The sequence below is a fragment of the Bos indicus genome, chromosome 19 (assembly GCF_029378745.1).
Source record: "Bos indicus isolate NIAB-ARS_2022 breed Sahiwal x Tharparkar chromosome 19, NIAB-ARS_B.indTharparkar_mat_pri_1.0, whole genome shotgun sequence".
Taxonomy (NCBI): domain Eukaryota; kingdom Metazoa; phylum Chordata; class Mammalia; order Artiodactyla; family Bovidae; genus Bos; species Bos indicus.
Window position 1 is genome coordinate 18,946,168 of NC_091778.1, and position 23,909 is coordinate 18,970,076.

Genomic DNA, 23,909 nt, shown 5'->3' on the forward strand with positions numbered 1-23,909 from the left:
CCTGGAGGGTCACCCTTCCTGGCCTGCAACCTCCACTTTGATTTTAAATATTCTTCCTGGGGAATCGTGTTCATGTTGAAGACATTTGTACACAGTGAGCAGAGCTTGTCAGCCCCAATCACACTGTTGGAAGCAGCACCAATGCCTGCTCGGGGCTTCGAGAGAACAGGGGGCACCCAGCTCGGTCTGGGGGTGGGGAGTGGGAGGCAGGCGGTTCTGGAAAGCACTGGGGAATGACTGAAGAGGTTTTTAGCAGCAGAATGACAGCATCTTTTAGTGCCTTTAAATATCTCTCTGATGACAATGAGGAGGACATGTTTGAAGTGGAGTGCAGGGCAAACCGAAGACAGAAGACTGGGTTAGGCGGCTGTGTTCATAAGTAGGAAAAGGGGGCTGGGGTTCTGGGCAGTAAGGGTGGCCGCGGAGAGAGACCGAGAAAGTGAAATAAGAGAGAACTCAGTAATGACGTGGGCAGAGGAAGGACCCGGGCTGAGCTTGGCTTCCCAGCCTATGTGATGGATGGATGATGACACGTCTCCCTGTGACAGGCTCGACAGGAGGAGGGAAGCAGTTTGGGGAAAGGGCCAAGAGGATGAGCTCAGGGTTGGACACACACAGGCTCAGCTGTCTGCAGCACATCCAGGGGATTTGTCTAGCAGGTGGCTGCACCTATGTGCTCGGGCCTCTGGCTGAGACAGGGGGCACTGATTGGGTAATTGTCCTTGAAACTCCAGTTATGGGTGACACCCTGGAGGAGAGGGTGGAGGTGTGCATGCTCAGTCACTCAGTCATGTCCAACTCTCTGCAACCCTGTAGCCTGTAGCCTGCCAGGCTTCTCTGCCCACGAGACTTTCCAGGCAAGAATACTGGAGTGGGTTGCCATTTCTTTCTCCAGGGGATCTTCCCAACCCAGGGATCGAACCCAGGTCTCCTGCACTGGCAGGCGGATTCTTTACCACTGAGCCACCAGGGAAGCAGGGCACTGGGGGAGAGTGTATAGAATGAAAAGGACCAAAGATAAACGTATCTAGGGAGCGAGGAGACAGAAACAGGCTCCTGCACGATCCCTGCTGCTTCTCGAGGCGTCTGTCTGACGTCATCCCCTCTGGCATCCCAGGCCAGCCACCCACGCTCCGGTGGCTCCTGTGCGTATCTCGGGTCATTCGCGCTTGCCCATCTTCCTGTCAAGAACGGGTGCCTTAACAAGGACCTACCATATAGCCCAGGGAGTTCTGCTCAGTGTTACGTGGCCGCTTGATTGGGAGGGGAGTTTGGGGGACAATGGAAACATGCATATGTATGACCGAGTTCCTTTGCTGTCAACCTAAAACCATCACAACAGTGTTAATTGGCTGTACAGGCAGGCTACAGTCCAAAGGGTCACAAAGAGTCGGACATGACTGAGCGACCACATACATACAAGAGAAAAATTTTTTTAAAAAAGAAAAAGAATGGGTGCCTTGAAGTCGGGACCTGCATCCTACCCTCTTTATGTTCACTTTCTCTGGACGGAGCCCAGCCCAGCATGGGTGCTTGGTAAATCTCCATCAAGAGGAGGAGAGTGGGTGGGGGAGAGACGGGTGATGGGGCTGAGAGAGGAGAGCCTGGGGGAGGGTGTCCCTGCCTGGAGGGGAGGCGTCAGGGCCACAGGGGTTCTGCCCACCAGACCAGGAGCCTATCATTCGGTGGTGTGGTGGAGGAGGCAAATGCAGGCTGCGTGGGGTCCTCAGGACATGCTGCCTGCCCAGAACCATTAATGACTCAGTCCCAGTGGTGTCACGGGACTTTCCTGGTGGTCCAGTGGTTAAGAATCGGCCTTGCAGTTCGGGGGATGCAGGTTCCATCCCTGCATGGTCAGGAAAATAAGATCCTGCAAGCCTCGGAGTAACTACAGAGTCCATGTGCTGCAGCTGAGACCCAGTGTAGCCAAATAAGTTAGTAAAAAAAAAGAAAAAACTTTTTAAAATGGTGTCACCCGCCCCCCCATCCCTCACCAGCCACAAACCCAGAGAGACCGAGCAGGCCAGGAGATGTGACACCCACACTCAAGACTGCACGGGCGCTTGGATTCTCAGACTTGCTTGAGGAGGGACCGTGGTCAAAGTGTCCGTTTGACCCTGACAAAAACAGAAGTAGCATTTCATACAGCAGGATTTTGAAAGCTGCCCTCTGCGGTTTAACATAAGCAGAAGGACTTGTGTCAAAGGACTTCCTTCTTGCAGGAAGCGAAACATGTAGGGACCAGCTGCAGAAACGAGCAGACCATTGTCCTCCCTGGGAGCTGGAGACCCTGCACTGTGCCCCAGAGGCATTCAGGTGGAGGGTGGCCCGTCTTGGTGAATTTAAAGTTTATTGTGAAACACTACATGTCTCACCGCTGCGAAAAGCATCTCTTTACGACCTGCCTGTGCTTGGTGCAAAGCAAGCTTCCTCCCACCACATCCTGTGACCAAACACAGAGATCATTGCGTTAGCCCTGAAGTCTCTGGAACTGCTGGCCACTCCCCCAGAGGATCCATGCATCAGCCCACTGCACTTCCCCTCACTCGCATCCCAGTTCCCTTCAAGTGCAGGAGTTAGAGCTCCAGCAGGGAACCCCCTCAAGAACAGAGGGCGGGGCTTCCCTGCCGGTCCAGTGGGTAAGAATCCACCTGCCAATGCAGGGGACGTAGGTTTGATCCCTGGTCCAGGAAGATTTCACATGCTGAGGGACAACTAAGACTTTGCACCACAACCACTGAAGCCCGTACGCCTAGGGCCCGTGCTCTGCAAGAAGAGCGGCCACCACGGTGAGAAGCCCACATACCCCAGCTCAAGAGTAGCCCCCTGCTCACCGCAACTAGAGAAAGCCCTCTCGCAGCAACGAAGACCTAGCACAGACACAATAAATAAATTTAAAAAAAGAGAGAGAGAGAGAAGGTGGCTCAAGTCCCGGGCTGCTGCGGGGCAGGGGTCTGGACAGCAGGGACAAGTTCTGGGCTGGTTCGGCCCCTGCAGACACTGGCGCTACCACACCGAATGCAAGACTTTTCAGCGCACGGCTGCAAGGGATGCCCGCGGATCCGGTCTTGTGTTGACCCATGGATTTCTCTGGTGAACACAGGACTGGAGGAAACGGAAGCAAAGTAACTTGATCAAGGCCATTTGTCTGCAATGATGGCTTGGAACAGATGAAACGAGATGAAAGTACCCGAATTCCACAGTTTGCTGAGCCATTAAATCCGGTAACAGAAAACGGGGAGGAAAGCCCCTCCCCCTCACAGCCAGCAGCCTCCATCACAGCTGTCATCGGCAGCTATAAAATCTGCTCTCTTTTCTTTAAAAACTAAGGACCGTGCGCTGGTTCCATGAAGATTTCCCATGTGGTGAAGCTCCAGCAGAAGATGTCACTTGACACCTGCAGAGAATCCACTCCCTTATCTGCCTTTTGGACCCGCCCGCACTGGTCTGTCTTCAAGATAAGCACAAGAAACCCCTCGCTGGCCTTAAAACCCTATTAAAATGCTGAGGAAAAAAAACACAGTTTGAGGGCAAGTTCTTACATTTCCTTTAGATCAACCCACTTGAAAAAAAAAAAAAAAATTGTGGTAAAATACCCGTAACTTAAAATTTACCATTAGTCACAATTAGTACATTCAGTGTTGCACACCCATCACCACTGATGAGTTCCAGAATATTTTCATCAAAGGAACACCCCAACTCCTCTGTTTTCTGTCTCTATGAATTTGCTTATTCTGACATTTCATATGAGTGGAATTATATAACGTAGCTTTTTCTGTCTAGCTTAACAAGGTATCATCCATGTTGTAGCAGGCATCATTACTTCATTCTTTCTATGGCTAAATAATATTTTATTGGACCACATTTGTTTGTTCCTTCATCAGTTGATAGATGCTTGGGTTATTTCTACCTTTTAATTATTGAAGTACAGCTAATTTACAATGTTGTGTTAGTTTCGAGTGTACGGCAAAGTGATTCAGTTATATGTACATATATTATTTTTCAGATTATTTTCCATCGTAGTTTATTAGAAGATACTGAATATAGTTCCCTGTGCTATATAGGAGGTCCCTGTTGCTTATTTATGTATAGTAGTGCGTATATATTAATCTTCTAATTTCTCTCTCTCCCTCCTCTCTGTCCCCTTTGGGAACCGTAAGTTTGTTTTCTATGTCTGCATGTCAATTTCTGTTTTGTAAATAAGATTTTAAACTTTGTGCCAAGTTTTGGATTACATACATAAGTGATACCATATCTTTGCCTTTCTCTGACTTACTTCATGATATGATAATCTCTGCATCCATCCACATTGTTGCGAGTGGCGTCATTTCATTCTTTTTCACGGCTGAGTCACATTCCACGGCATATGTGTACCACATCTTATTTATCCATTCGTCTGTCAATGGAAATTCAGTTCGCTTCCGTGCGAACAGTGCTGCAGTGAACCGAGGTACATGTATGTTTTTTATTTTTTTTTCATGTATGTTTTTTAATTATGGTGTTTTCCAGATATATGTCCAGTAGTGGGATGATGCTATAAAACTCCTAGAGGAAAACATAGGCAGAGCACTCTTGGACCTAAACTGTAGCAGCATCTTTTAGGATCTGTCTCCTAATGGAAATAAAAACAAAAATAAACAAATGGGACCTAATTAAACCTAAAAGCTTTTGCACACCAAAGGAAACCATAGACAAAAAGGAAAGACAGCCTACAGAAAGAGAGAAAATATCTGCAAACAATGCTACTGAGAAGGGATTAATTTCAAAGATCTACAAACAGCTCATAGAGCTTAATATCAAAACAATAAACAACCCAACCAAAAAGTGGGCAGAAGACCTAAATAGACATTTCTTCAAAGAAGACATACAGATGGCCAAAAGGCACAATGAAAAGATGTTCAATGTTGCTAATTTTTAGAGAAATGCAAATCAAAACTATAATGAGGTATCACTTCACACCAGTCAGAATAGCCATCTTCAAAAAATCTACAAATATTAAATGCTGGAGAGGGTGTGGAGAAAAAGAAACCCTCTACACTCTTGGTGGGACTGTAAATTGGTGTGCTGCTACTAAGTTGCTTCAGTCATGTCCGACTCTGTGCAACCCCATAGACAGCAGCCCACCAGGCTCCCCCATCCCTGGGATTCTCCAGGCAAGAACAATGGAGTGGGTTGCCATTTCCTTCTCCAATGCAGGAAAGTGAAAAGTGAAAGTGAAGTTGCTCCGTTGTGTCTGACTCTTAGCGACCCCACGGACTGCAGCCCAATAGGCTCCTCCAGTCCATGGGATTTCCAGGCAAGAGTACTGGAGTGGGGTGCCATCGCCTTCTCCAGTAAATTGGTATAGCTGCTATAGAGGACAGTAGTTTAAGAATCAAAGAGTTACCCTATGACCCTAAAATCCCACTCCTAGGCATATGTTAGGCATTTTATAGTATGTGGTGTTATGTTTACTTCTTTAACTCATCTTGAGCTTATTTTTCTAGATAGTGTTGTGTTCTGATTTCATTCTTTTACTGTCCAGTTTTTCCAGCACCACTTATTGAAGAGACTGTCTCTTCTCCATTGTATTCTTACCTCCTTTGTCGTAGATTAATTGACCGTAAGTGTGTGGGTTTGTTTCTGGGCTCTCTCCTGCTCCACTGATCTATAAGTGTGTTTTTATGCCATGCCACGTTGTTTTGATTACTGTAGCTTTGTAGTATAGTCTGAGGTCAAGGAGGGCGATTCCTCCAGCTCCATTCTTCTCTCTCAGGATCGTTTTGGTTTTTCAGGGGGGTTTGTGTTTCCATATGTATTTTCCAAAAAAAAATTTTTTGAGTGCTCAGTTGCTCAGTCGTGCAACCCCAAACTGTGCAACCCCATGGACTGTAGCCCACCAGGTTCCTCTGTCTATGGGACTTTCCAGGCAAGAATACTAGAGTAAGCTGCCATTCCCTCCTCCAAGGGATCTTCCCGACCCAGGGACTGAACCCACATCTCCTGCACTGCACGTGGATTCTTTACTGCTGAGCCACAGGGAAACCCAAATTTTAAAAATTCTTGTTCTAGTTCTGTGAAAAATGCCATTGGTAATTTGGGATTGTACTGCGAGTGTAGATTGCCTTGGGCGGTATGGTCATTCTTCTCCAATTGCTGTGGCTAGGACTTTCAAAACCACGTTGAATAAGTGTCCAGAGTGGGCGCTTGATCTTAGAGAATACGCTTTCAGCTTTTCACCACTGAGTATGATGTCAGTTGTGGGTTTGCCACATATATGGCCTTTATTATACTGAAGTGTGTTCTCTCTGTGCCCACTATCTGAAGAGGTTGTGTTTTTTATCATAGATGGATGAATTATATCCAAAGTTTATTCTGCGTTACTGTAAATAATGCTGCTATAAACATTCCTGTACAAGTTTTTGTTTGAACACCTGTTTTCTTTTGGGTATATATCCAGAAGTGGAATTGCTGGGTCGTGTGGTAATTCTGTTTTCTTCCTCTACAAGTCAGCCTCAATCCACATTACCTTACTCTGTTGTCAGTTGATGGCAGTGTGGATGGCATCAGCCAGGGGTCGCTTAGCCGCCTAGCTCTTCAGACCAGAAAGCCGGTGCTTCTTCCTGCCCTCAACACGTGTAACTACTCAAGCCCCTCTCTTCTGCCCAAACCCCACAGCAGCCCTGCAAAGACAGGCAGGAACTCGGGGCATCTCCAGCTGCAAGCAGGGCTTCAGTGCCAGGGCTCCGCTTGGTCCGGAGGGTCCAAGGACCCCTCACCAAGACCACAGGCACGGCATCCTGGCTCCTGCAGGAGTGAAGAGGTGCCCAAGGCACTGCCCACAATGGGCTCTGCTATTTTTATGCCCAAGCCTGGTTAAAAATAGCCATCTAAGCCAAGGTTTTAGCTGCAGCGGACGAGACATTAAGCAGCAGATACCTAATGCCCATGAGAAATAACAGTGGGTCTCTTCCTGTGCCCATTTTCTGCTCCAACAACATGTTGAACAAGAAAGCTGGTAGGAAACAGCCATGTGGAAAGCCCCTAAGAACACGGCCACAGCTGCCCCTCCGTGCTGCGGCAAAGGCCAGCCTGGTGTTCCGGGCACTCAGAGGCTAAGCGTGCCACTGCCCACGGGTGCTCTTCCTATGGAGTAAAGGGTCTGAGAGATGGTGTCACCCAGGCCAGGCAGTGCCTGGAAAGCGCTTCCCTCTCCCCTGGGCCAGCCTCGGCCTGGCCTCCCATCCAGGTGGACCCTTGGCATCCCCCATCCAATGCCAGGAGCAGCCACCACCCAGGAAGCCCAACCTGACCACACCCAAGAGCGCCCCAGGGGAATTGAAGGCAGGCCCAGCACAGGGAGCCAGGCCAGCCCGTCCAGACCTCCCGGTGCTGAGAAAGCCAGCAAGGCACAAGGCGCAGGGTGAGCCCGTGCCGGCCACAGGTCTCCCAGCTCTTACGCGGACGGCACCTGAAGTGCACTTGGTACATCTCAAGGCGCCAGAGGCCGGGCACTGCCTCTACCTAGCAGTGCACAGCCTCCCCGCCCGGCACCCTGGCTGGGCCAGGAGGGCACATGGCCCCCGGGCTGGGGAACACGCACAAGCTGCCAGAAGTACGGGTAGAAGCGCCGCTCACCCTCCCTGCCACATTGCCAACCACAAAGCCGCCCCATGTGGGGGCAGCACCCCCGACCCCAGGGCCACTGGCATCAGACTGGTTCTCACAGCCAGACCCACGACAGCCAGGGCCGAGCCGGGACTCACGGAAGGCATTTCTGTTGTCGGAGACCATGGGTAGGGAAGAGCCTCCATTTGCCCCTGGACGCAGCACCCCTGGGGCTCTCTCTTGGCATCAGAGAAAGCGGATGATCACATCAGAGCCCCTTGCCGCCACATCCCCCAGCTGACATCTAAAGCCCAGGCCTTGGTCCTTGGCCTCAGGCCCGAGGGTGGTGACCGCGGCTCCGCTGCAGCTCCATGCTCTGTCCTGCCCCACATGTGGGTTCTCGGGAGCTGGGCCCTGGCTCGCCTATGACTTTGGTTTGGGCCTATAGCCAAGCGCCATCTCTCCCATCCTCACCCTCTCTGTGCCCAGCCTGGGGGGCACCTGGGTGGCCCGGGAGACTCCCCCCAACCCCCGGCCACCTGCTAACTGCCTGTCTTCTTGGTTCTTCCAGTGAGAAGCGCCACCTTCAAGTCAACGTCACCAACCCCGTCCAGTGCAGCCTGCACGGGAAGAAGTGCACGGTCTCTGTGGAGACACGGCTCAACCAGCCGCAGCCTGACTTCACCAAGAATCGCTCAGGCTTCATCCTCAGCGTGCCCGGCAATTGAAGCGCAGGGAGACGGGGGCTGCCCGCCCAGCCGCCGCTAGACGCCCGCTCACCAGGGTCCAGGCTGGGACGGGGCCCCCTGCCTCCCCTGCGGCTCCTCCCTGAGGTCCAGTCCGGCTTCTGCCTTTGATCTCTGTCTTCCTCTGTCCCGACTGTCCACGGCCCCCTCAACAAATCAAAGACCCTGTGTCCTGCCCAGCCTGCAGCAGCTTCTCCAGAACAGCTCCCCTCTGGTCAGTGAGGGCCACCCCCATGCCAGGTCAGATAGGCTTGCCTGGCCCTGTGACTGGCTACTGGCCCTGCCAGGGGAGGGCTGGGGGAGCCTGGATGTTGTTTCCAACCAGACCAAGCCTCTGGAGTTGCGGGCGGCTGTGGAGAGGTAGCCCTGCCCTCTCTGGGCTCAGGTGCCCCCTCCTCCCTAAGGATAGCAACCCCACGCCCTGGTTCAGGGAGATTCTCGGAACTCCCCATGGACCCCCTCTCCCCAGCAGCCCGCCAAGACCACCAGGTGAGCAGGTTCACCTGGAGAGCCAGCCCCTCAGCCCAGGAGCCCCTGGCCAAAGGAACCACCTCGCCCAGTGGGCAGTCTGTCCCACTCAGAGCCAGCCCCCAGCCCCTTGACCCTCTGCCCAGAGAGCATGGCTCGGGGAATGCTCCAGGAACCGTCTTACTGAACCATGCAGCCCAGGCCGTGGTTGTCTTACACTTATTTCTGCAGTTAGGAGCAGGGTTACTAACCAGATACCACGTCCGCTGTGCCACACTGGTGTCAGGAACACTAATAAAATGGAAAGAAAGGGGAGCACTAGGGGGTCTGAAGTTTTCCCCCTCCAATGCCTCTGCCTCACACTCACGTGGAGAACCAGGCCGGGGGCAGGAGGGTCGGGGCCCAGAGGAACCTGGGGAAGGGGAGCGATAGGAAAGAGAGCAGGGGTCCTGGCACTGCAGGCCAGGCCAGGATGCCCACCCAAGCCAGGAGAGCGGCGCCCTGCCAGTCCCTGCCCTGCAGAGCGCACGTGTGCTCCAGATGCCCCGGGACCATGCCGCACTCCCCTGGGCAGCCCCGGGGCTCCCAGCCTGGAACCTTCAAGAGTCAAGACTCAGGCACCCCATGTGGTTAAGGGGGCGCTGAGAGTGGGCCCACGCCCCAGGCGGAGCCAGGCAGGGTGTCCAAGAAACACATCCTGGCTTTTCTTAACTGTTTCACCCCTGGGGCTCCCCTCCCCCCACCCCAGCACCCCAGCCCCGCCCAGCACACCCAGAGCCTGCCACCACCCCCAGGGCTCTGAGCACATGCACACCCCATACCATCCACAGCACAAGAGCCCTGCTGCCATCCTGGTCTCTGAAACCCACTCTCATCCTCCAAGCCTGGTCAGCTACCCGCACAGGGCCCCATTCAGCAACACCCACAGCTTTGCCAACTGCCTTGACGCTATCGGTCCTCCTCAACTGGAACATCGCCTCTCCTTTCCACTTACTGCCCCAAACTTGTTGCTTTACTAGATACATGCAAACGTTATGTTTTAGACACACCAAAACAGAACATGCCAAATGAGTGCCTTTCGGAGGCTGGAGAGGAGGGGGGTTCCGGAGTCCGACCTCCCGCCTTTGGGTGTGGCCTCTGGCCCTCGAGCGCAGCGCCTCCCGGCTGAGGGCCGGCGCGCGAGCACCGTCCACAAGCACTTTTTCATGATGTCCTGCAAGAAGTCAGTGTGTGTGGTCACTGAGGGAAAGAATTTCGGGTGTGATCATGGCGCCGAAGGCAAAGCAGGGGGGACACAGTGATTGTATGCAATGAAGTGTTTTCTCGTGATTTAGTTAAATGTGGTTTTATGGTTTGGTGCGTATATTCCTATTTTCCATTAAATTAACTTTATTTCTAAAGCATATTTTGATTTATCATCAAGAGCAATAAAGCATTAAATCTTACTCTTAAAGGTATTCTGCTTATTGAGTTGAAAACTATCTAAAATGGTGAAATTTGGGCATGTAGAAAGTCAGTTGTTATCCCGGAGGCTGAAAGGAGCATTAAGCACAAGTAAGGTAAAAATGGAGGATAGTTGGCCTGAGGCTTCTGATGAAAAATATTAAATAGAAAACAGCTGTGAGGAGGAGGAGTCAGGAGGGGGCCAGGTGGTGGTGTTAACCACTATTTTGAGGCCTGCACACTGAAAGCGCTTTGCTTTCACCTTTACTGAAATCGAAGCATGCAAATGCGCAAAGAATAAACGCAAGGCCCGGATGCCCAGGGCTGCAGCTCAGGTAGAGGCCTGAGTGCACCCTGGCTGGCTGGTCAGCCCCTCCCTGAGCCCTCTGGTTGGGGTGGGTGAGCTGCCGGCAAGCAAGGCCCTGCAGGGAGATGGGGCAACCCCAGCACCCCAGGGTGCTGCAGCCAGAGGATGCTCCCAACCCCCAGTCACTGGCCAGAGCACGCAACGACGGCTTCCGACTCAGAAGACAAAGAAGACGCCCCGATCGAAAGGCTGCCAGCTTCAAAGGCACAACCTGAACAAGTGCCCCCAAAGCCCAGGGCAGCTCCAGCCCACCAGGCGCAGAGCCCGGGGAGGACTGAGGCCAAAACACCAGGTCTCCAAGGCCCAGGCTGGTGGCAAGAGTGAGCACAGACCGATGGCAATACAACCGGTAGGGGGCCCCAGCCTTGCCACAATTAGGGGCTGGGGAGGCTGCTTATCTGGGAGCTGGAGTTTCCTCTTGAAACCTGCACAGAGCTAGGCTGGCGGGGCTGAACCACATGGACCCAGCCGGCTCCTGCTGCCCGGGGGACCTTGGGGCAGTGCGCTACAAGCAGAGCCTGGGCCAGCACACTTGGGGGCCCAGCCCTCGCCAGGCCATACCTGGGCCTGACCCTCCCTGGTCGGAGGTCCTGGGCCTTGAGAGACCAACTCCTGCCCTGGCCACACCAAGAAACCCAAGTTGACTTCACCTGGGCTTCTTTCTTAATCACCTTAACAGTGAACACAATTGTTAAGCCTTCTCCCCTAACCCTGCCCTCCTCCCCTCCCCCACACCACAATCCAATTATGTTCTGAGCACAAGAATCCTTTATAAAAATGAGCCCCCAGACTGCTCTTGAAGGATGTGCCCACAAAAAACAGTCTGTGTAATGGATGGTCAGTGCATTTTATTTAATCAGCACAGTACAAAAATAAATAAAAATAAGGGGAGGGGAATTAAATTACAGCCAAACTGAGCTTCATGACCTTGTCAGATTATAAACCACACATACTTACAAACACGCTACGCATACATACAAAAATGAGACAAATATAAATTAATATTAACAATACCCACAGTTTGGTCAAAGAATAGCTACAGAAGAAATTGCACTAAAAACCAACATACATCACACGTGTGTAATTAGCAGTTTCAAATATACAGCTAAGAATAGTTCCAAGTGGAAAAAAAAATGGCACATTTCCTTTTCATTGCAAGTTTAACAACTGCTAGAACAAAACTAAGTTCTAATAACTGCATGGAAAGAATATATCAACCCTTCAGGTTTTACAAGAAAAAAGAGGAAAACCAAATCCTGAACTATTATTCCTGTGACTTGTTCTGTGCACGGGTGTAATTTTCACAGCCATCTGTTCTAAGATTATTTTTCTTAAGACACAAAATGCTCCTGGTTTGCATGCACAATATCACTGTAAAAGCAACAATTAAAGAATAAAGGGTGGGGTTTTTTTTGTAGATTAGTTTTTCTTTTTTTTTTTAATTGTTCTAAAAGTAGTCTTCATAGCAGCATGTCAAATGGGTTCATTGCTTGCACACTCAAGTATATCGGTTTCTTTACACAATACTGATGACCAGTGCAAGAGGAGGAGACCTCGCCAGGCTTCATATGGATGGAACTAGAGACTTCTTTCTTTAGTCCCCAACCATTCCTGAAATTTGCACCGCCTCCATAAATTAAAAAAATAAATATGGAGAGAGAGAAGGAAACACACACGACTGGAATCTCGCGGGTGCGCGTTCTCGCCGTTTCAGGCCCAGCAAGGCCCACGAAGGAGCGACTCCAGACCCCGGTCCCGGCTGCTGACACTTGGCCCCGGGACGCCACCCCTCCCCCACCCTCGTGTGCTGCCGGGGACCCCGCCGCCCCCGCCGGCCGCCTACCTCGGGTCACACACGGCAGCAGAATCTGCACAGACAGGCTGTGTGACAACTCCCGCGGAGGAGAGGCTCTGCACGCGAGGTCCCCGCCGGCAGCCACGGGTTCCTTCCAGCCCCGCGGCAGGTAAATCTGGCCGGCGGTCCTGGGAGCGGCTGGGCGTGGGCCTCAGGGCGCAGCTGAGGCCCGTGCTCCCAGCTTGGGGCAGGCCCTCATTCTCGCGAGCACCACGGGGCCGCAGGCTCGACGCCGGGCCTGTTAAATCGGGAGCTCAGTTTCACAGCTTTCTCTTTTTTATGTGAATTTCAGTAGTGCTTGTGCTGAAATGGCAGCCACCTGGAAGCTAATCCTATGTAAAACGGCCCCCCGCCTCCCTCACCCCCAGCCTCCCCTTCCAGCTCCCCTTGGGGTTTGAGACTGGAAGAGAGAATTCTCTGTGGGCCTTCACATCAGTCTTTGTTCCCCAAAGCCAGAGGGATCACGGAAGGCTGGCTCCCTTCTCTGGGTCCTCTCCCAAGCCCCCAGCCACCGATCTGGGAGAATCAGAAAGAAAATTAAGTGACACATCATGGGTTTTTTTTTTTTTTACAGCCACTAAGGTTGAAGGTGGAGACCCAAACCAGCAGCTGCAAATGATCAGCGGGAGAATCAGCAGGCAGTCAGGAGTTCGGCTCCTGGCTCATAATTGTCTCCAAGATCCAGCCGTCTCCCTGGGCCTTTCGGGACAAGGCTTCGTCTTCAGAAGAGACTCAACTGTTTGGAAACAGCTTTACATCAACAGGGGGTGAGGGGAGGGGCGCATCATTACCACATCACCCTGGTCCCTGATATCACCCCCGCCCCAATCCCTGCAGCTCCGCAGGGCAAATGTCATGGGCACTGGCTCAGTCCCAGGCATGGCAGCCCCACCTGCCCGGGAGGCAGGCTGTTGACAATGGGCACCTGCAGCTGCCCTGGCCTTCGCCACGGGGTGACTAAGCTGCATGATTCAAATGAAAAATTCACCCAAGAAAGGAGTTGTCCCTGGCGTCACCCCACCCCTTGGGAGCCGGGACCCAAAATGAAAGAACTTAGTGAGTCAAACCAGCTCATTAACCAACACTACCAACAGGGCTGGGGGTGGGGGACGAAGGAGGGGAGGTTGCTGGGGGGTGGGGGCGGTTCCATGTCTCCATGAAAGGAAAGCCCTTCTCCCTAAAAAAGAAAAAAGAGCAAACCAGGGTCGTGCATGGCCAAATTAGAGGACATGATCTTCGCACCAGGCCGGCTTCCCCTCGATTGAAGAGGCTGTCCCAGGGCCACGGGCGTTTGGCCTCCTAAGCCCACGTGCGGCGCAGTCCAGGTGGCCGGCTTCAGGAGCCTCTGGGAGAACAGACGACCCAGAACAGGAGCCAGCAAAGGGCCTCCAACCAGAAACTCCAGTTCCTCCCTGGGCTGCCTGGCTGTGGGCCGCCTTCCCTGCCTTGGTCCAGCAAGGGCGCAGGCGGCAGAAGCCAGTCAGTCCTTTCAATTCCCCAGAGTGAGACGTTGGGGGCCAGGGTGGCTCTGAATACATCTTCTGAATGTTGCACAAGGTTCAGGAGTTCAGAAGCGCCCAGAGTTCTTGGCAGGGTGGAGGAAAACCCCAAGGAGGGGAGGTGGGAAGGGAGAGGCCCTTGGTGGCTTTGCTAAACACATACTGTACACAAAATCTGATTTAAGAATAAATTTTTAAAAATGAATTGAATCCTTGAGCCATGATGCAGGCTGGCGGGCTCACCGGTCCAGCCCGAGGAGGAGCCGCTTCTTGTCCTCCTGGCCGCTCTCGTTCTTCAGGTCGGAGAACACCTGCGTGAAGTAGTGGGGGTCGGCGTTGATCTGCAGCATCTTGGAGCTCATGAGGTTGATGACGGAGAGACAGCGGTCCCAAAAGGCCTCCTTGCAGCTCTCCACCAGGAAGGGCTTGAGCGGGTAGGAGATCTCGTTGCCCATGTAGGAGTAGGAGAGGTACAGGCAGGTCAGCAGGACTGCCTGGAGCTCGTGGTCGGAACCCACCTCGGAGGAGATGACATCCCGGCAGAGCATGTAGAGGAAGACCACGTTGGCCGGCGTGATGAAGCCCTGGTCCTGCCAGCCCTGCAGCAGCAGCGAGCGGTCCACGCTGCGCAGCCAGAGCACAGGGTCCGTGGGGGACAGGTGCTTCAGGCGGTAGCACCGGCGACAGAGGAACTCGCCCAGGCAGCGCAGCAGCTCGCTGGTGGACGCCTGGACGATGACCCGTTTGGGCGTCCCTGCGGAGCTGACGGCAGGGTGCGGGGCCTTCTTGACGGACGAGGAGACCCCGGTCTGCGAACCCGAGAGCTGGCTGGCAGGGGGGGCGGGCGGCTGGGCCGGCGGGGGCTGGGCGAACGTGGACAGGTTGGCGCACGACAGCGACTTCTTCAGGTTCTCATTGTTGAGGTGCGTGATGTTGTTCTGATAGCTGCTGTTGGGCTGCACCTTCTTGGAGTTCTTCTTCTTGGCCGACACGGCCACGATCCTCTTCCACGGCAGCACGGAGATGATGGAGTGCCGCTTCAGGTTCTTGTCCTTGGCGTTCTTGCTGTTCTGCACGGCCGTGTAGTGGCCCACCGTGGCCGCGCCATCCTCAAACAGCGTGGCCTTCCGGTAGCTGGGGGACAGGGACAGCACCGTGCCCATGGTGCCGCTGCGCGCCGGGCGGGGACCCGCGCCCCTGCGCGCCCAGCCTGCCGGCTGGAGGAAAGAAGCTCACCGAGCCGCGGCGGCCAGGGGGAGGCGGGGGCGCTCCCGAGGTCGCGTGCCGCCCCTCCGGATCTGTGGGGGCAAAACAAGATGGTTCTCAGCATCAGGCGGGGCTCGCGCCGCGCTCCTCCGCCCCGGCCTTGGCGGCCCCGGCCCCGGCCCCGCGCCCGGGGCCTTCCCTAGTTGACACGGCCCCGCCCGCGTCCCCGCGCCGCAACCCCGGCCTCTCCACTGCGGCACCGAGACCCGCTCCCGCCGCGGTCCGGATGGCAGCGCGGGGGCGCGGGAGCCGGCGGAGGCGGCCGGGGACCCCGCCTCGACACTGCGCGCGGCCGCGGCCCCGGTCCCCCGGGGACAGCGGGCTGCCCGAGGGGCAGGCTTACCGAGCAGGTGGCTCCGGCGCTCCGCACCTTCCGCAATGCGCGCCGCGGCTCAGCGCCGCGGTCCCGGGGCTCGGCGGGGCTCGCGCGCGGCGGCGGCGGCTCGGGAGCTTCTGTCCAAGGTTCTGCAGGCGCCGCGGCCCCGCCCCCCGCTCGGCCGCCTTCGCCGCCGCCGCCGCCGCCGCCGCGCCCGCGCCCGCCCCGGCTCGCACCTCAGCGGCCTCCCTCTCGGGCGCGCGCGCGCGCGGCCCACGCGCCGGCCGGGCCTGGTCTCACCCGGGAGCTGGGGCCGCCGCCGTGCTCAGCACGAGCGGCGCGCGGTGCGGGCAGCGACGCGGCCGCGAGCTCCGGGCTCCTCTCTACTCGCCGCGCCCCATCCAGGACCCAGACTCCGGCAGCGGGGACTCGCGGCACCTCCCCGTCCCGCCCCGCGGAGCCGCCCCCTCCCCGCACTGCTCACCGCCCGCTCGGCGCTGCCGCGCCAGCAGCAGCCCGGCCGCGTGAGACTCGCGAACGCACCGCGCAGCTGAGCTTGGGCGGGTAGGGAGCTCCGGACGGGGAGGGCTGGGGCGGGGCCGGGGAGCGACCCCGCCCGCCGCCCCGCCCAGACACGTGCTGCCTTTGTTCCCGCCGCGGCGTCCGCAGCTGCCGGCGGCGGGGGCACCCTCGGCCGCGTCCGCGCCCCGGCCGCCCGAGAAGCAGTCCACGGAGGCTGGGACCCGAGTAGCCTCCTTCCATTTAATGCCCGAGATCCCGGGGACAGAAGCTAGGGCGCTCAGGGAGCAAGGGCGGAGAGGGGGGAGGCCTCAGTGCCACGCGCATCCGGAGGGGACTGTCCCATGAATTCAGAGTGCTTTTCCCTCCGAGACCTCTGTTGTCCCATCCGGGTCAATGCCCACCAACCAGGTAAGTCTCAGAAATACAGGCCAGAGGCGTAGGCTGCTCTGGGCCGTTCCACGGAGCTACTCGCCTTCCCACACTACACCTGGACAGGGCCCTGAGGCTCCTGGCTCGGTCACTGCCCCCGAGACGGATGAATACTGAGCCCATCCTTAATGTGACCTCAGAATTTCCACAGGCCCTCTTTATCTGTTATAGTACAACTGAAGCACTTGCTTCAACCAGCCTCTGATCTGCCGACTTTATTTTTCATGCTAAGCGGGTATAATTTGAAGACTCGGTGCTCCTAAAATTATTAAATTCTGAGTCAAATTCTGGTTCTGTTAAGAACTTTTCTTTTCACAAAGAACAAGAATCCTTCACAACGGCTCTACTTGTTATTCTTTTAGTTTGGTTCTAGAGATGGGGGACTCAGATTTGACCACTAACCTGGGAAAGAGGAGAGAGAGACTTAAACCATGTCCTGTTTCCAATTACCACTCTGGACTTGGTAAGGAGGAAGTGGCAGTCCAGAGAATACCCAATCCCCTGATGCCCAGACCACTCCAGCAACCTGTGTCAGCTCTGCCTACTGCCCTGAGCAGTATTAAAATCTGGTGTCACAACAATGCTACATCATCAGAAAGTACTAGAATTTGCTAAAGTACTACCCAGAGGTTTCTCTGTCAGTAATGGCCTGGGTGGCCATATAGTGGAAATGCAGTGCTCGGTACTCAGGCTACTTCTTGTGGCGCTCTTTAGAAACATCCACAGCAGCTGTCATTTTAACTTAGAAGGTAAAGGCTGGCCCTTAGCTTGGTGTGCCCCTCCCTCTGAATGCTCAAGGAACAGCCCCTACCTGCTTTTCTAATGGAGCTGTGCTCTGTAGAAGGAGCTAGCATCAGTCTCCTCCGGGTCCCTGGCCCAGTGACTTCGTAAGGCAAAGCTGGACCCCAGCCTTTTTTCATTCTGCCCCTAGTGGAGGCCCCGCTCCTGACTTGGCCTGTGACCACATTGCTTTTCCTGTGTCCCCTTCAGATTATGGATGGTTAAGCAGGGAATAAATGCTTTCCACTTTCCCAAATATGCTTAGATTTCTAAGCCTATAATCTACCCCTTATAACTATCTGGACCCAGCCTGCTACCGGTACCTGCAGATTTCAGTTCTAACTATTCTCAGCTCATGGTGGGCAGTTCCACTTGACTCCATCCTACTTCCCAAACCATGATGGAAGCTCGCGTTGGCCTGGGCCTTTCCCAGCCTGGCCACTCTCATGTCCCCTCTTGCCTTTGTCCAGTCAGCCCTCACCTACTACCTTCAGAAAGAGCTCTTGGCAGAACTATCCCAACCTCCTCACACTTGTCAGAGGTGAAGTCACGTGTGCAGCAGGGCATGAACGGGATGGTGCTGCCAGCATACTGGCTGTTGTGACCGAGGAACCCTAGACGCTGTCCACGCGTGTCATGCCCGCTCTGTTTTGAGGAGCCACACCACTCTGCTCACCCAGCCCACCACCACCCTCCTCAAGCTCCCATCACTGCTCCAAATGCGAAGCAAGGAAGAGCAACCATCTGCCCACAACGGCAGAATCAAGGACCCAGGAGGCAGACCCAGATGAATGATGCACAGCTGTTTCCTTCCCGCTCTTCACCAGAGAACTGCAGGGAAGCGCTCCAGATCCCACCCCCATCCATCAGCCTCTTTATCCTATAGTCTGTCTCTAGCTGCCGGAAGGGCCAGCCCGCTTGGGACATGCGCTGCTGAGCTAGGACTTCCTGGAGCGTTCCCATGCTCTGCATGCCCCCTTCCCAAGGAAGGGAGGTCAGTGCCCCAGTCAGCCAGCCCCCGAAAGGGTTCCAGTAAAGCCAGGCTGAGCCCTGGCTCCTATGGAAGTATGCTTTGTTCTCTCAGGCATCACAGAGCAGCATCTAGTGGCCCTTCTGGGCAGCACAGATTACATAACTCTAGCCTGCAGCAGGGTTTCAGAGCCAAGGGCCTTAGCCGCCGCTCCCAACGCCATCAGTATCTCATGAACACACAAGGAAGCCCTGGCACCGCGAAGCCTAGTGCCAGGGAGGGCCTCTAAGTGAGGGAGCCAGGCCCAGGCTAGCCCATGGGCCACCCCACCCTCTCAGCTGCAGCTGGATGCAGCTTATCGAGGTCTGGGAAAGGAAGCAGTCCTGCGAAGTCTAGAGCAGCACTGTCTGAAAAACAGTAATAGTAATGTGAGCCACAAACACAAGCCACAGAGTTAACTCAGTATTTTCTAGCGGCCACATTTAAAAAGTGAAAGAAACAGGTGAATTTTAATAGTATATTTTATGTAACCTAGTAAGTGCACAAAATATTTCAACATATGTAAAAAGGAAGTTGAGCAATGAGTTTTTCATTCTTTTTTCACCTTCTTCAAAGTATTCTGGTTTGTTTACTTTTGCAAGACACCCCAGTTTGAACGAGCCACACTTCAAGGGCTGCAAGGCCGCACGGGGCCTGCAGCCACACACTGGGCAGCACAGGTCTAGAGGAGTCAGCAGACACGCTGAGGGAGGGGAGGGCAGGCTCTGAGCTCCTGGGACTGCCAAGCCTGCTCTGGTCCTGGATCCTTTGGGATATTTTTAAAGCCCTTTATTGAAGCACAACTCCTCAAGTGGAACTATACACAGAGACACCACGTTGAAACATGACAGAGAGTGGCTCGGACTGGAGTTGGCAGCTAGAGCTCACCCCTTCCTCCCCGTGGCCCCAGAGTCCCACAGGAGTCTGAGGAGCAGGATGAAAACCAATGCTTTTGAACAAGATCCAAAAAAACTAAAACTAAACCACAACTGAATGCCAGGATTCTCCAGGCATCTGCCCTTCTGCTAACTGCATGTAACCCTCCCACCGCAATTACCCACAGAGGAAGCACCATCCTTGCTGTGCAGGTGAGGAAACAGGTTCAGAGGATATTACAACCCAAACCCCATGTCCTCACTGGACCACGAGACCTTGGAAAAACAAAGATAACTGAGCCCTTGTGCCCATTTCAGACCTCACAGACCAACCTTCTCACCCAAAGGCCTCCACATGACCCTGGCTCTAAAGGTCTCCCATGGAGCAAATTTGAGACAGCAGAGCTCTGTCCAGTCTCGAGGGCTACACTGACCTGTCTGGACTTGATCAGAAGCCCTCCAGCACTCAAGAAAGGACACTTTTTGAAAAAAAAAAATTGTTTTTATTGGAACTCATCTGAACATCAGATATACCTGGTGTTGGTTAGCAAGAACCGTTTGTACATTTGATATTGATGGTGCCAAAACCAAAACAGTGACTGGACATGATGGGGAAAGATGGTGAGAACAAAAACCTGATTCTGGAGAGGAAAATAAAAGCCAGTCAGATTCAGTGAGGATGCAAAACCTGGTACAACAAAATCCTTTTACAAAATATAAATTTATTACGAAAACCTGGAAGGATAATCTGAGAAAGGGAAAGAAAGATAAAAGGAAGGCAGCAAGAAGGAAGGAGGCAGGAAGGGGAGAGGAAAAAAGAGGGGAGAGAGGAAATGAGAGGAAGAAGAGAATACAGCTGAGCACAACAGAGGCGCAGAAGCTTACCTGCCCAAATGGCATTAAAGCCTTGCTATATAATCTCATCGTAAGACAAAGCATGCGGAAAACAGTGCTCTACCTCCCATCCGTCCCATTTCTAAGAGGTAAATAAAGACGCTCCCTGGGAGGGGGACATGAGGTTGCTCAAAAACCCAACAACGAAAATTAAGAGGAGGAAAAAAAAAACCCACACCCCACAGTCTCATTTCCAACGTTCACTGTTTAAAAAAGGAATAAATCCATCTGACAGCAGGAGAGGAGCGGTGGGACAGGGAGAGAAGCTGAAGGGTTTCAGACAGCCGGACTCCCCTGGGGGCAGAGGAGGAAGGGAGGGAGACATGGGGTGGTCATCTGGCTGGGGAGGGTGGGGGCAGGAAGGAGGGAGAGACAGAAAAGAGCAGAGGAGGGGGGCAATTAAAACACTGACGTCTAATCTAGTTTACTGTGTTAAAAAGAGCCACATGCACAGCAGGCCCCTGAGGGCCCACACTGCTCCCCGTGTGGCCACGGTGGGCACGAGCTCCCGGCCACGTCCCATTCCTTCCAGGGTTGAGCGGAGCCGTGCAGGCGCTGCTGCTGCTGCTGCAGTGGCGGCGGCGGGACCTTCGGCCAGTCTGCTGGGGCCACTGTTGGGGAAGGGCAGGCGGACAGGCCGTATGGCAGGGGACAGAACACCGAAACGCCTCATTTTCAAATAAAAAAGAAAAGAGCAGTCTATACACAGTTGTTTGTTTTGGTTCGGTACAAACAGAATAAAAAGTCGTTGCTTTGATGGTCAGGCAAACACCCAATTCGGAAGAGGAGGCAAGGTGACGCCCAGCGGGTGGGTTAGGAGCCCCGGTGGCTGGTGGAGCGCCTGGCTTGGCGGCCCTCTCCCGGGAGGCAGAGAGCACAGCTTTAGGTAGTGTAAGCCTTTTTCCTTTTATTTAGAATAACCTTTTTTTTTTTTTCTTTTTCTTTTTTTTTAAGCAATTTTCCCACTCCCAAGTCGGGCCAGTAAAGATTACATGAAAACTGGCACACCTATCGGCTGGAATACAGATGCACCAAATGAGGATTTAAAAACTTTCCGAGCGAAAAGTAGAACAGAAAGAAAAAAGAATCTCCTAGCATTTTCCCCAAAGGTTTCACTCTCCCGCCACACACACTCTCCAAAGGACCGCTACAGATCCAACTCTGCAAGAGAAGACAGAGCAGTGTCAATCGGGGAAGCCGCCCGCAAGGCCACCGGGAGGCGTTCAGTCTCAGCAGGCAGAAGACAGCGCTGCCCGGGCCGGCCTGGTGCCAGCACTCACCTATGTCAGCTTCTTGGCTTTGTTGTAGAGGGAATCCACTACTTTACTCATGTTCTGAATTGTTTCCAGAGCAGCTTCATAGGTTTTATCTACTGGGGGTTCATCGAAAATAATCAAGACACCCTCCCCCTGGTCCAAGATCCCTGCAGGAAACACAAGCGAACCCAGGTAAAAGCAAGGATTAGACACACAAGCACTGAAGATGCAGCCTGCTCCCTAGCTGCCTCACTTTCTCCAGAAAGGAGGGGCAATAGTCACCTTCCTGTTCCCTTTGTGCGTGTTTATTATACGCTCTCATCACAGGGATGAGGTGGGCAAGGATCCCAGGGCGCCACCAAGGGGAACAACAGAGTGTCGTCATCCAACATCAACAAGAGCATGATGCCTCCTCACCACTTCATCACCTCCACCAGCACCCTCGCCTGTATGGCTGCTACTCACCATGAAATTTCTTGTCAAGAATCATCTGTGATAATTTCCTTTCCACGTCGGCCTAAAATCAAAGCACATGATTAAGGGGATCAGCTATCTACTGACAGCTAAGTGACACAAAAGTCTTGTATAAAAGGGTCCCAGGGCAAATGGCTTGAAACAGCAACACTGCAGCTCCACTCTGAGCCCACGGCCCCCAGTCCCCACTGAGCAGCAGGTTGGGGAGCTTTGCAATAAGGCCTGGTAGGTGTCAACGGCAGCCCCTCCACCTGCGCCCTTCCCCATCCCCACCCTCCAGACAAGCTCAGGACTCCTTACCTTGGAGAGTTTGATGAGGCTAGATATGTGTTCGATCTAAAAGGAAAGGTAAAAAGACACCAACACAGAAAGTTTTACTTTCGCCTCTAATACTGGGATGAGGGTAGTGCCGTATCTTGGATCCCGGCTGCATGTCATGGCCAGATCCTCTTTAGCCATGCCTGGTCCATCTGCCTTCCCTGCATCATTACAATGACCACACTCCTGTCCCACATGCCCAGAGGAGACAGCATTTACCACACGCATGGTGACTGCAAAAGCGGAGAGGAGGCTGCACCGAAAACAGGCAGGGGCGACCTCACCAGCCTCCACCTGACACCCCCCTCTCCTCAACTCTTGTTCCCTGTCATAAAATCCCAAGCTCTTAGGGGGTCTCCTGCCTAATCCCAGGCACACCCTTGGTAGCGAGTTCCCATCTGGATGGGTGTGGGAAGGGAGGGGGAGACAGTGAGGAAGCCGAGCCAGAAACCCCCTCCCACCAGAGAAGAGCTGGAGTCCCCAGGAGGTTCTTACCTGTACTCGGGAAAAGGGCTCGATGACTCGGATCAGGTTCTGTTCCAGTAAGTTATCATACAGCTTGGCCAAGTGTGTGCTGATGATGGGGTCGTCCCGGAGCTCCGCCCGGTAGTCTGTCAGGGCCTGCCAAGAGAGCAGAGAAGGGCACAGAGGAGAGCTGAAAGCCACGGGCTACTTGCGGCTCCCTACAGAGTGTGCTGGCCCCGTAATTACACGCTCGACCCAAGAGGCCTGGAGGGTTTGCAGAAATGAAGGAGCTGCCATGAAGGCAGAAGACAAGGAACACAAAGAAATGAAAGATGAAGCCTACCCTAGGCACCTTGCTTCTGTCTGAAAGCCTCACACTGACCACTCAAACCATGCAAGCCCCACGAGCAGTTCAGCTTACAAGCTGAATTCACTGCACAAGCAGTTCTCAATGTGTGTTTCACAGAACAAGCACAGCCTCCAAGGCAGTGGGAGCAGGGGAATTCTGATGCTAAATAATGGGAAATGCTGAATTGCACAGCTAGCTCTTAGGGTTTTATAAGGAATATCAGCACAACATAGCTGCAGGTACCAGAAAACAAAGTCCCTTTTTAATTTTGTTAGCCCTAGTGTTTCCCAAATATCTGATCATGGTCTTTTTTTTTAATCCCCCCTGCTAGAAATGTTCCATCCAAATTTGGGGATAAAATAATCTAAACTCTTTGTTTATTCATGTATGTGATCTATTTATCTTTAATAATATTCTTCAGTATCCCGCCTCATTTTAGCTGTGCTTTAACGTGTTAAGGGAAGCAAGCAAATCAAGCCAAGTAAGGAAATGAAACTGACAAGAAATCTCAAGGAAGATGATGAACCTTGGGGACAGTCAGAGAGCCACAATGTCTAGTTTCTATTTTTCTTCCTGGATCTAGGTTTGTTTTTATTAAGTTGGTCTTTATACTCAGATTAACAGGAAGCAGACTCAGAAGAGTATAAGTCTCACCCTGCTGCTTAGACAGGTTTTTCTCCCTTTCTAAACCTTCGCAAACATTGAGTGAAAGGCACAGGAGGCTAAGTAAGCCTAGAATTTCATCCTAAGGAAGAGTCTTTCAGCCCAGATGCACACATCACCACTGATGTCCACAGAGGAGATGCAAACCTGGCATTTCTGGAGCTGAAGGAACATCTAAGACCATGTCATATGGTGCCTGTGTCAGACCCTGATGCAAGTTAGCTGTGCGACTCAGGCATTCTCTTTAAATCCCAGCTTCCCCAAGCATAAAATGTAGGTAATAGGTTTGTTGTGAAAAATGAAGTGCAAGACAGATGACAAAACTTTA

General features: G+C 53.5%; 4 protein-coding genes across 6 annotated transcripts in view; 2 read left to right on the forward strand and 2 right to left on the reverse strand.

Annotated features, from left to right (window-relative positions):
• Positions 1-10,254, forward strand: part of MYO1D (myosin ID) — a 357,348-nt gene extending 347,094 nt beyond the window's left edge. The window contains exon 22 of the mRNA XM_070772692.1: positions 8,159-10,254. Within this exon, the coding sequence (XP_070628793.1) occupies positions 8,159-8,315 (157 nt within the window). The 3' untranslated portion in view covers positions 8,316-10,254. The remainder of the gene's footprint in view (positions 1-8,158) is intronic.
• Positions 10,255-11,442: 1,188 nt separating this feature from the next.
• CDK5R1 (cyclin dependent kinase 5 regulatory subunit 1) lies at positions 11,443-16,098 on the reverse strand. Of its 2 annotated transcripts, none has more exons than XM_070772696.1 (2): positions 16,032-16,098; positions 11,443-15,263 (listed from the first exon to the last, which is right to left on the reverse strand). In XM_070772696.1, the coding sequence occupies exon 2, from the start codon at positions 15,126-15,128 to the stop codon at positions 14,205-14,207; it is 924 nt and encodes a 307-aa protein (XP_070628797.1). In that variant the 5' UTR covers positions 15,129-15,263; positions 16,032-16,098; the 3' UTR covers positions 11,443-14,204. The 2 variants fall into 2 exon arrangements, with proteins under 2 accessions (XP_070628797.1, XP_070628798.1); XM_070772697.1 differs by lacking the exon at positions 16,032-16,098 and adding an exon at positions 15,575-15,725.
• Positions 15,458-16,075, forward strand: LOC139177715 (protein FAM246C-like). The gene has a single exon (XM_070774270.1). The coding sequence runs from the start codon at positions 15,458-15,460 to the stop codon at positions 16,073-16,075; it is 618 nt and encodes a 205-aa protein (XP_070630371.1).
• Positions 16,099-19,642: 3,544 nt separating the features above from the next.
• PSMD11 (proteasome 26S subunit, non-ATPase 11) overlaps positions 19,643-23,909 on the reverse strand; it is a 28,990-nt gene continuing 24,723 nt past the window's right edge. Inside the window, exons 10-14 of one of the 2 annotated variants that reach the window (XM_070772695.1) lie at positions 22,600-22,725; positions 22,087-22,122; positions 21,778-21,829; positions 21,337-21,479; positions 19,643-20,667 (exon numbers count right to left, since the gene is read on the reverse strand). In XM_070772695.1, the coding sequence (XP_070628796.1) occupies positions 21,337-21,479; positions 21,778-21,829; positions 22,087-22,122; positions 22,600-22,725 (357 nt within the window). In that variant the 3' untranslated portion in view covers positions 19,643-20,667. Of the gene's footprint in view, positions 21,218-21,336; positions 21,480-21,777; positions 21,830-22,086; positions 22,123-22,599; positions 22,726-23,909 lie in introns of both variants that reach the window. The other variant, XM_070772694.1, reaches the window with a different exon arrangement.

Bases quoted from the DNA above. Each gene is read 5' to 3' on its own strand.
- CDK5R1 (XM_070772696.1), bottom strand. From the start codon at position 15,128: ATGGGCACGGTGCTGTCCCTGTCCCCCAGCTACCGGAAGGCCACGCTG.
- LOC139177715 (XM_070774270.1), top strand. From the start codon at position 15,458: ATGGCAGCGCGGGGGCGCGGGAGCCGGCGGAGGCGGCCGGGGACCCCG.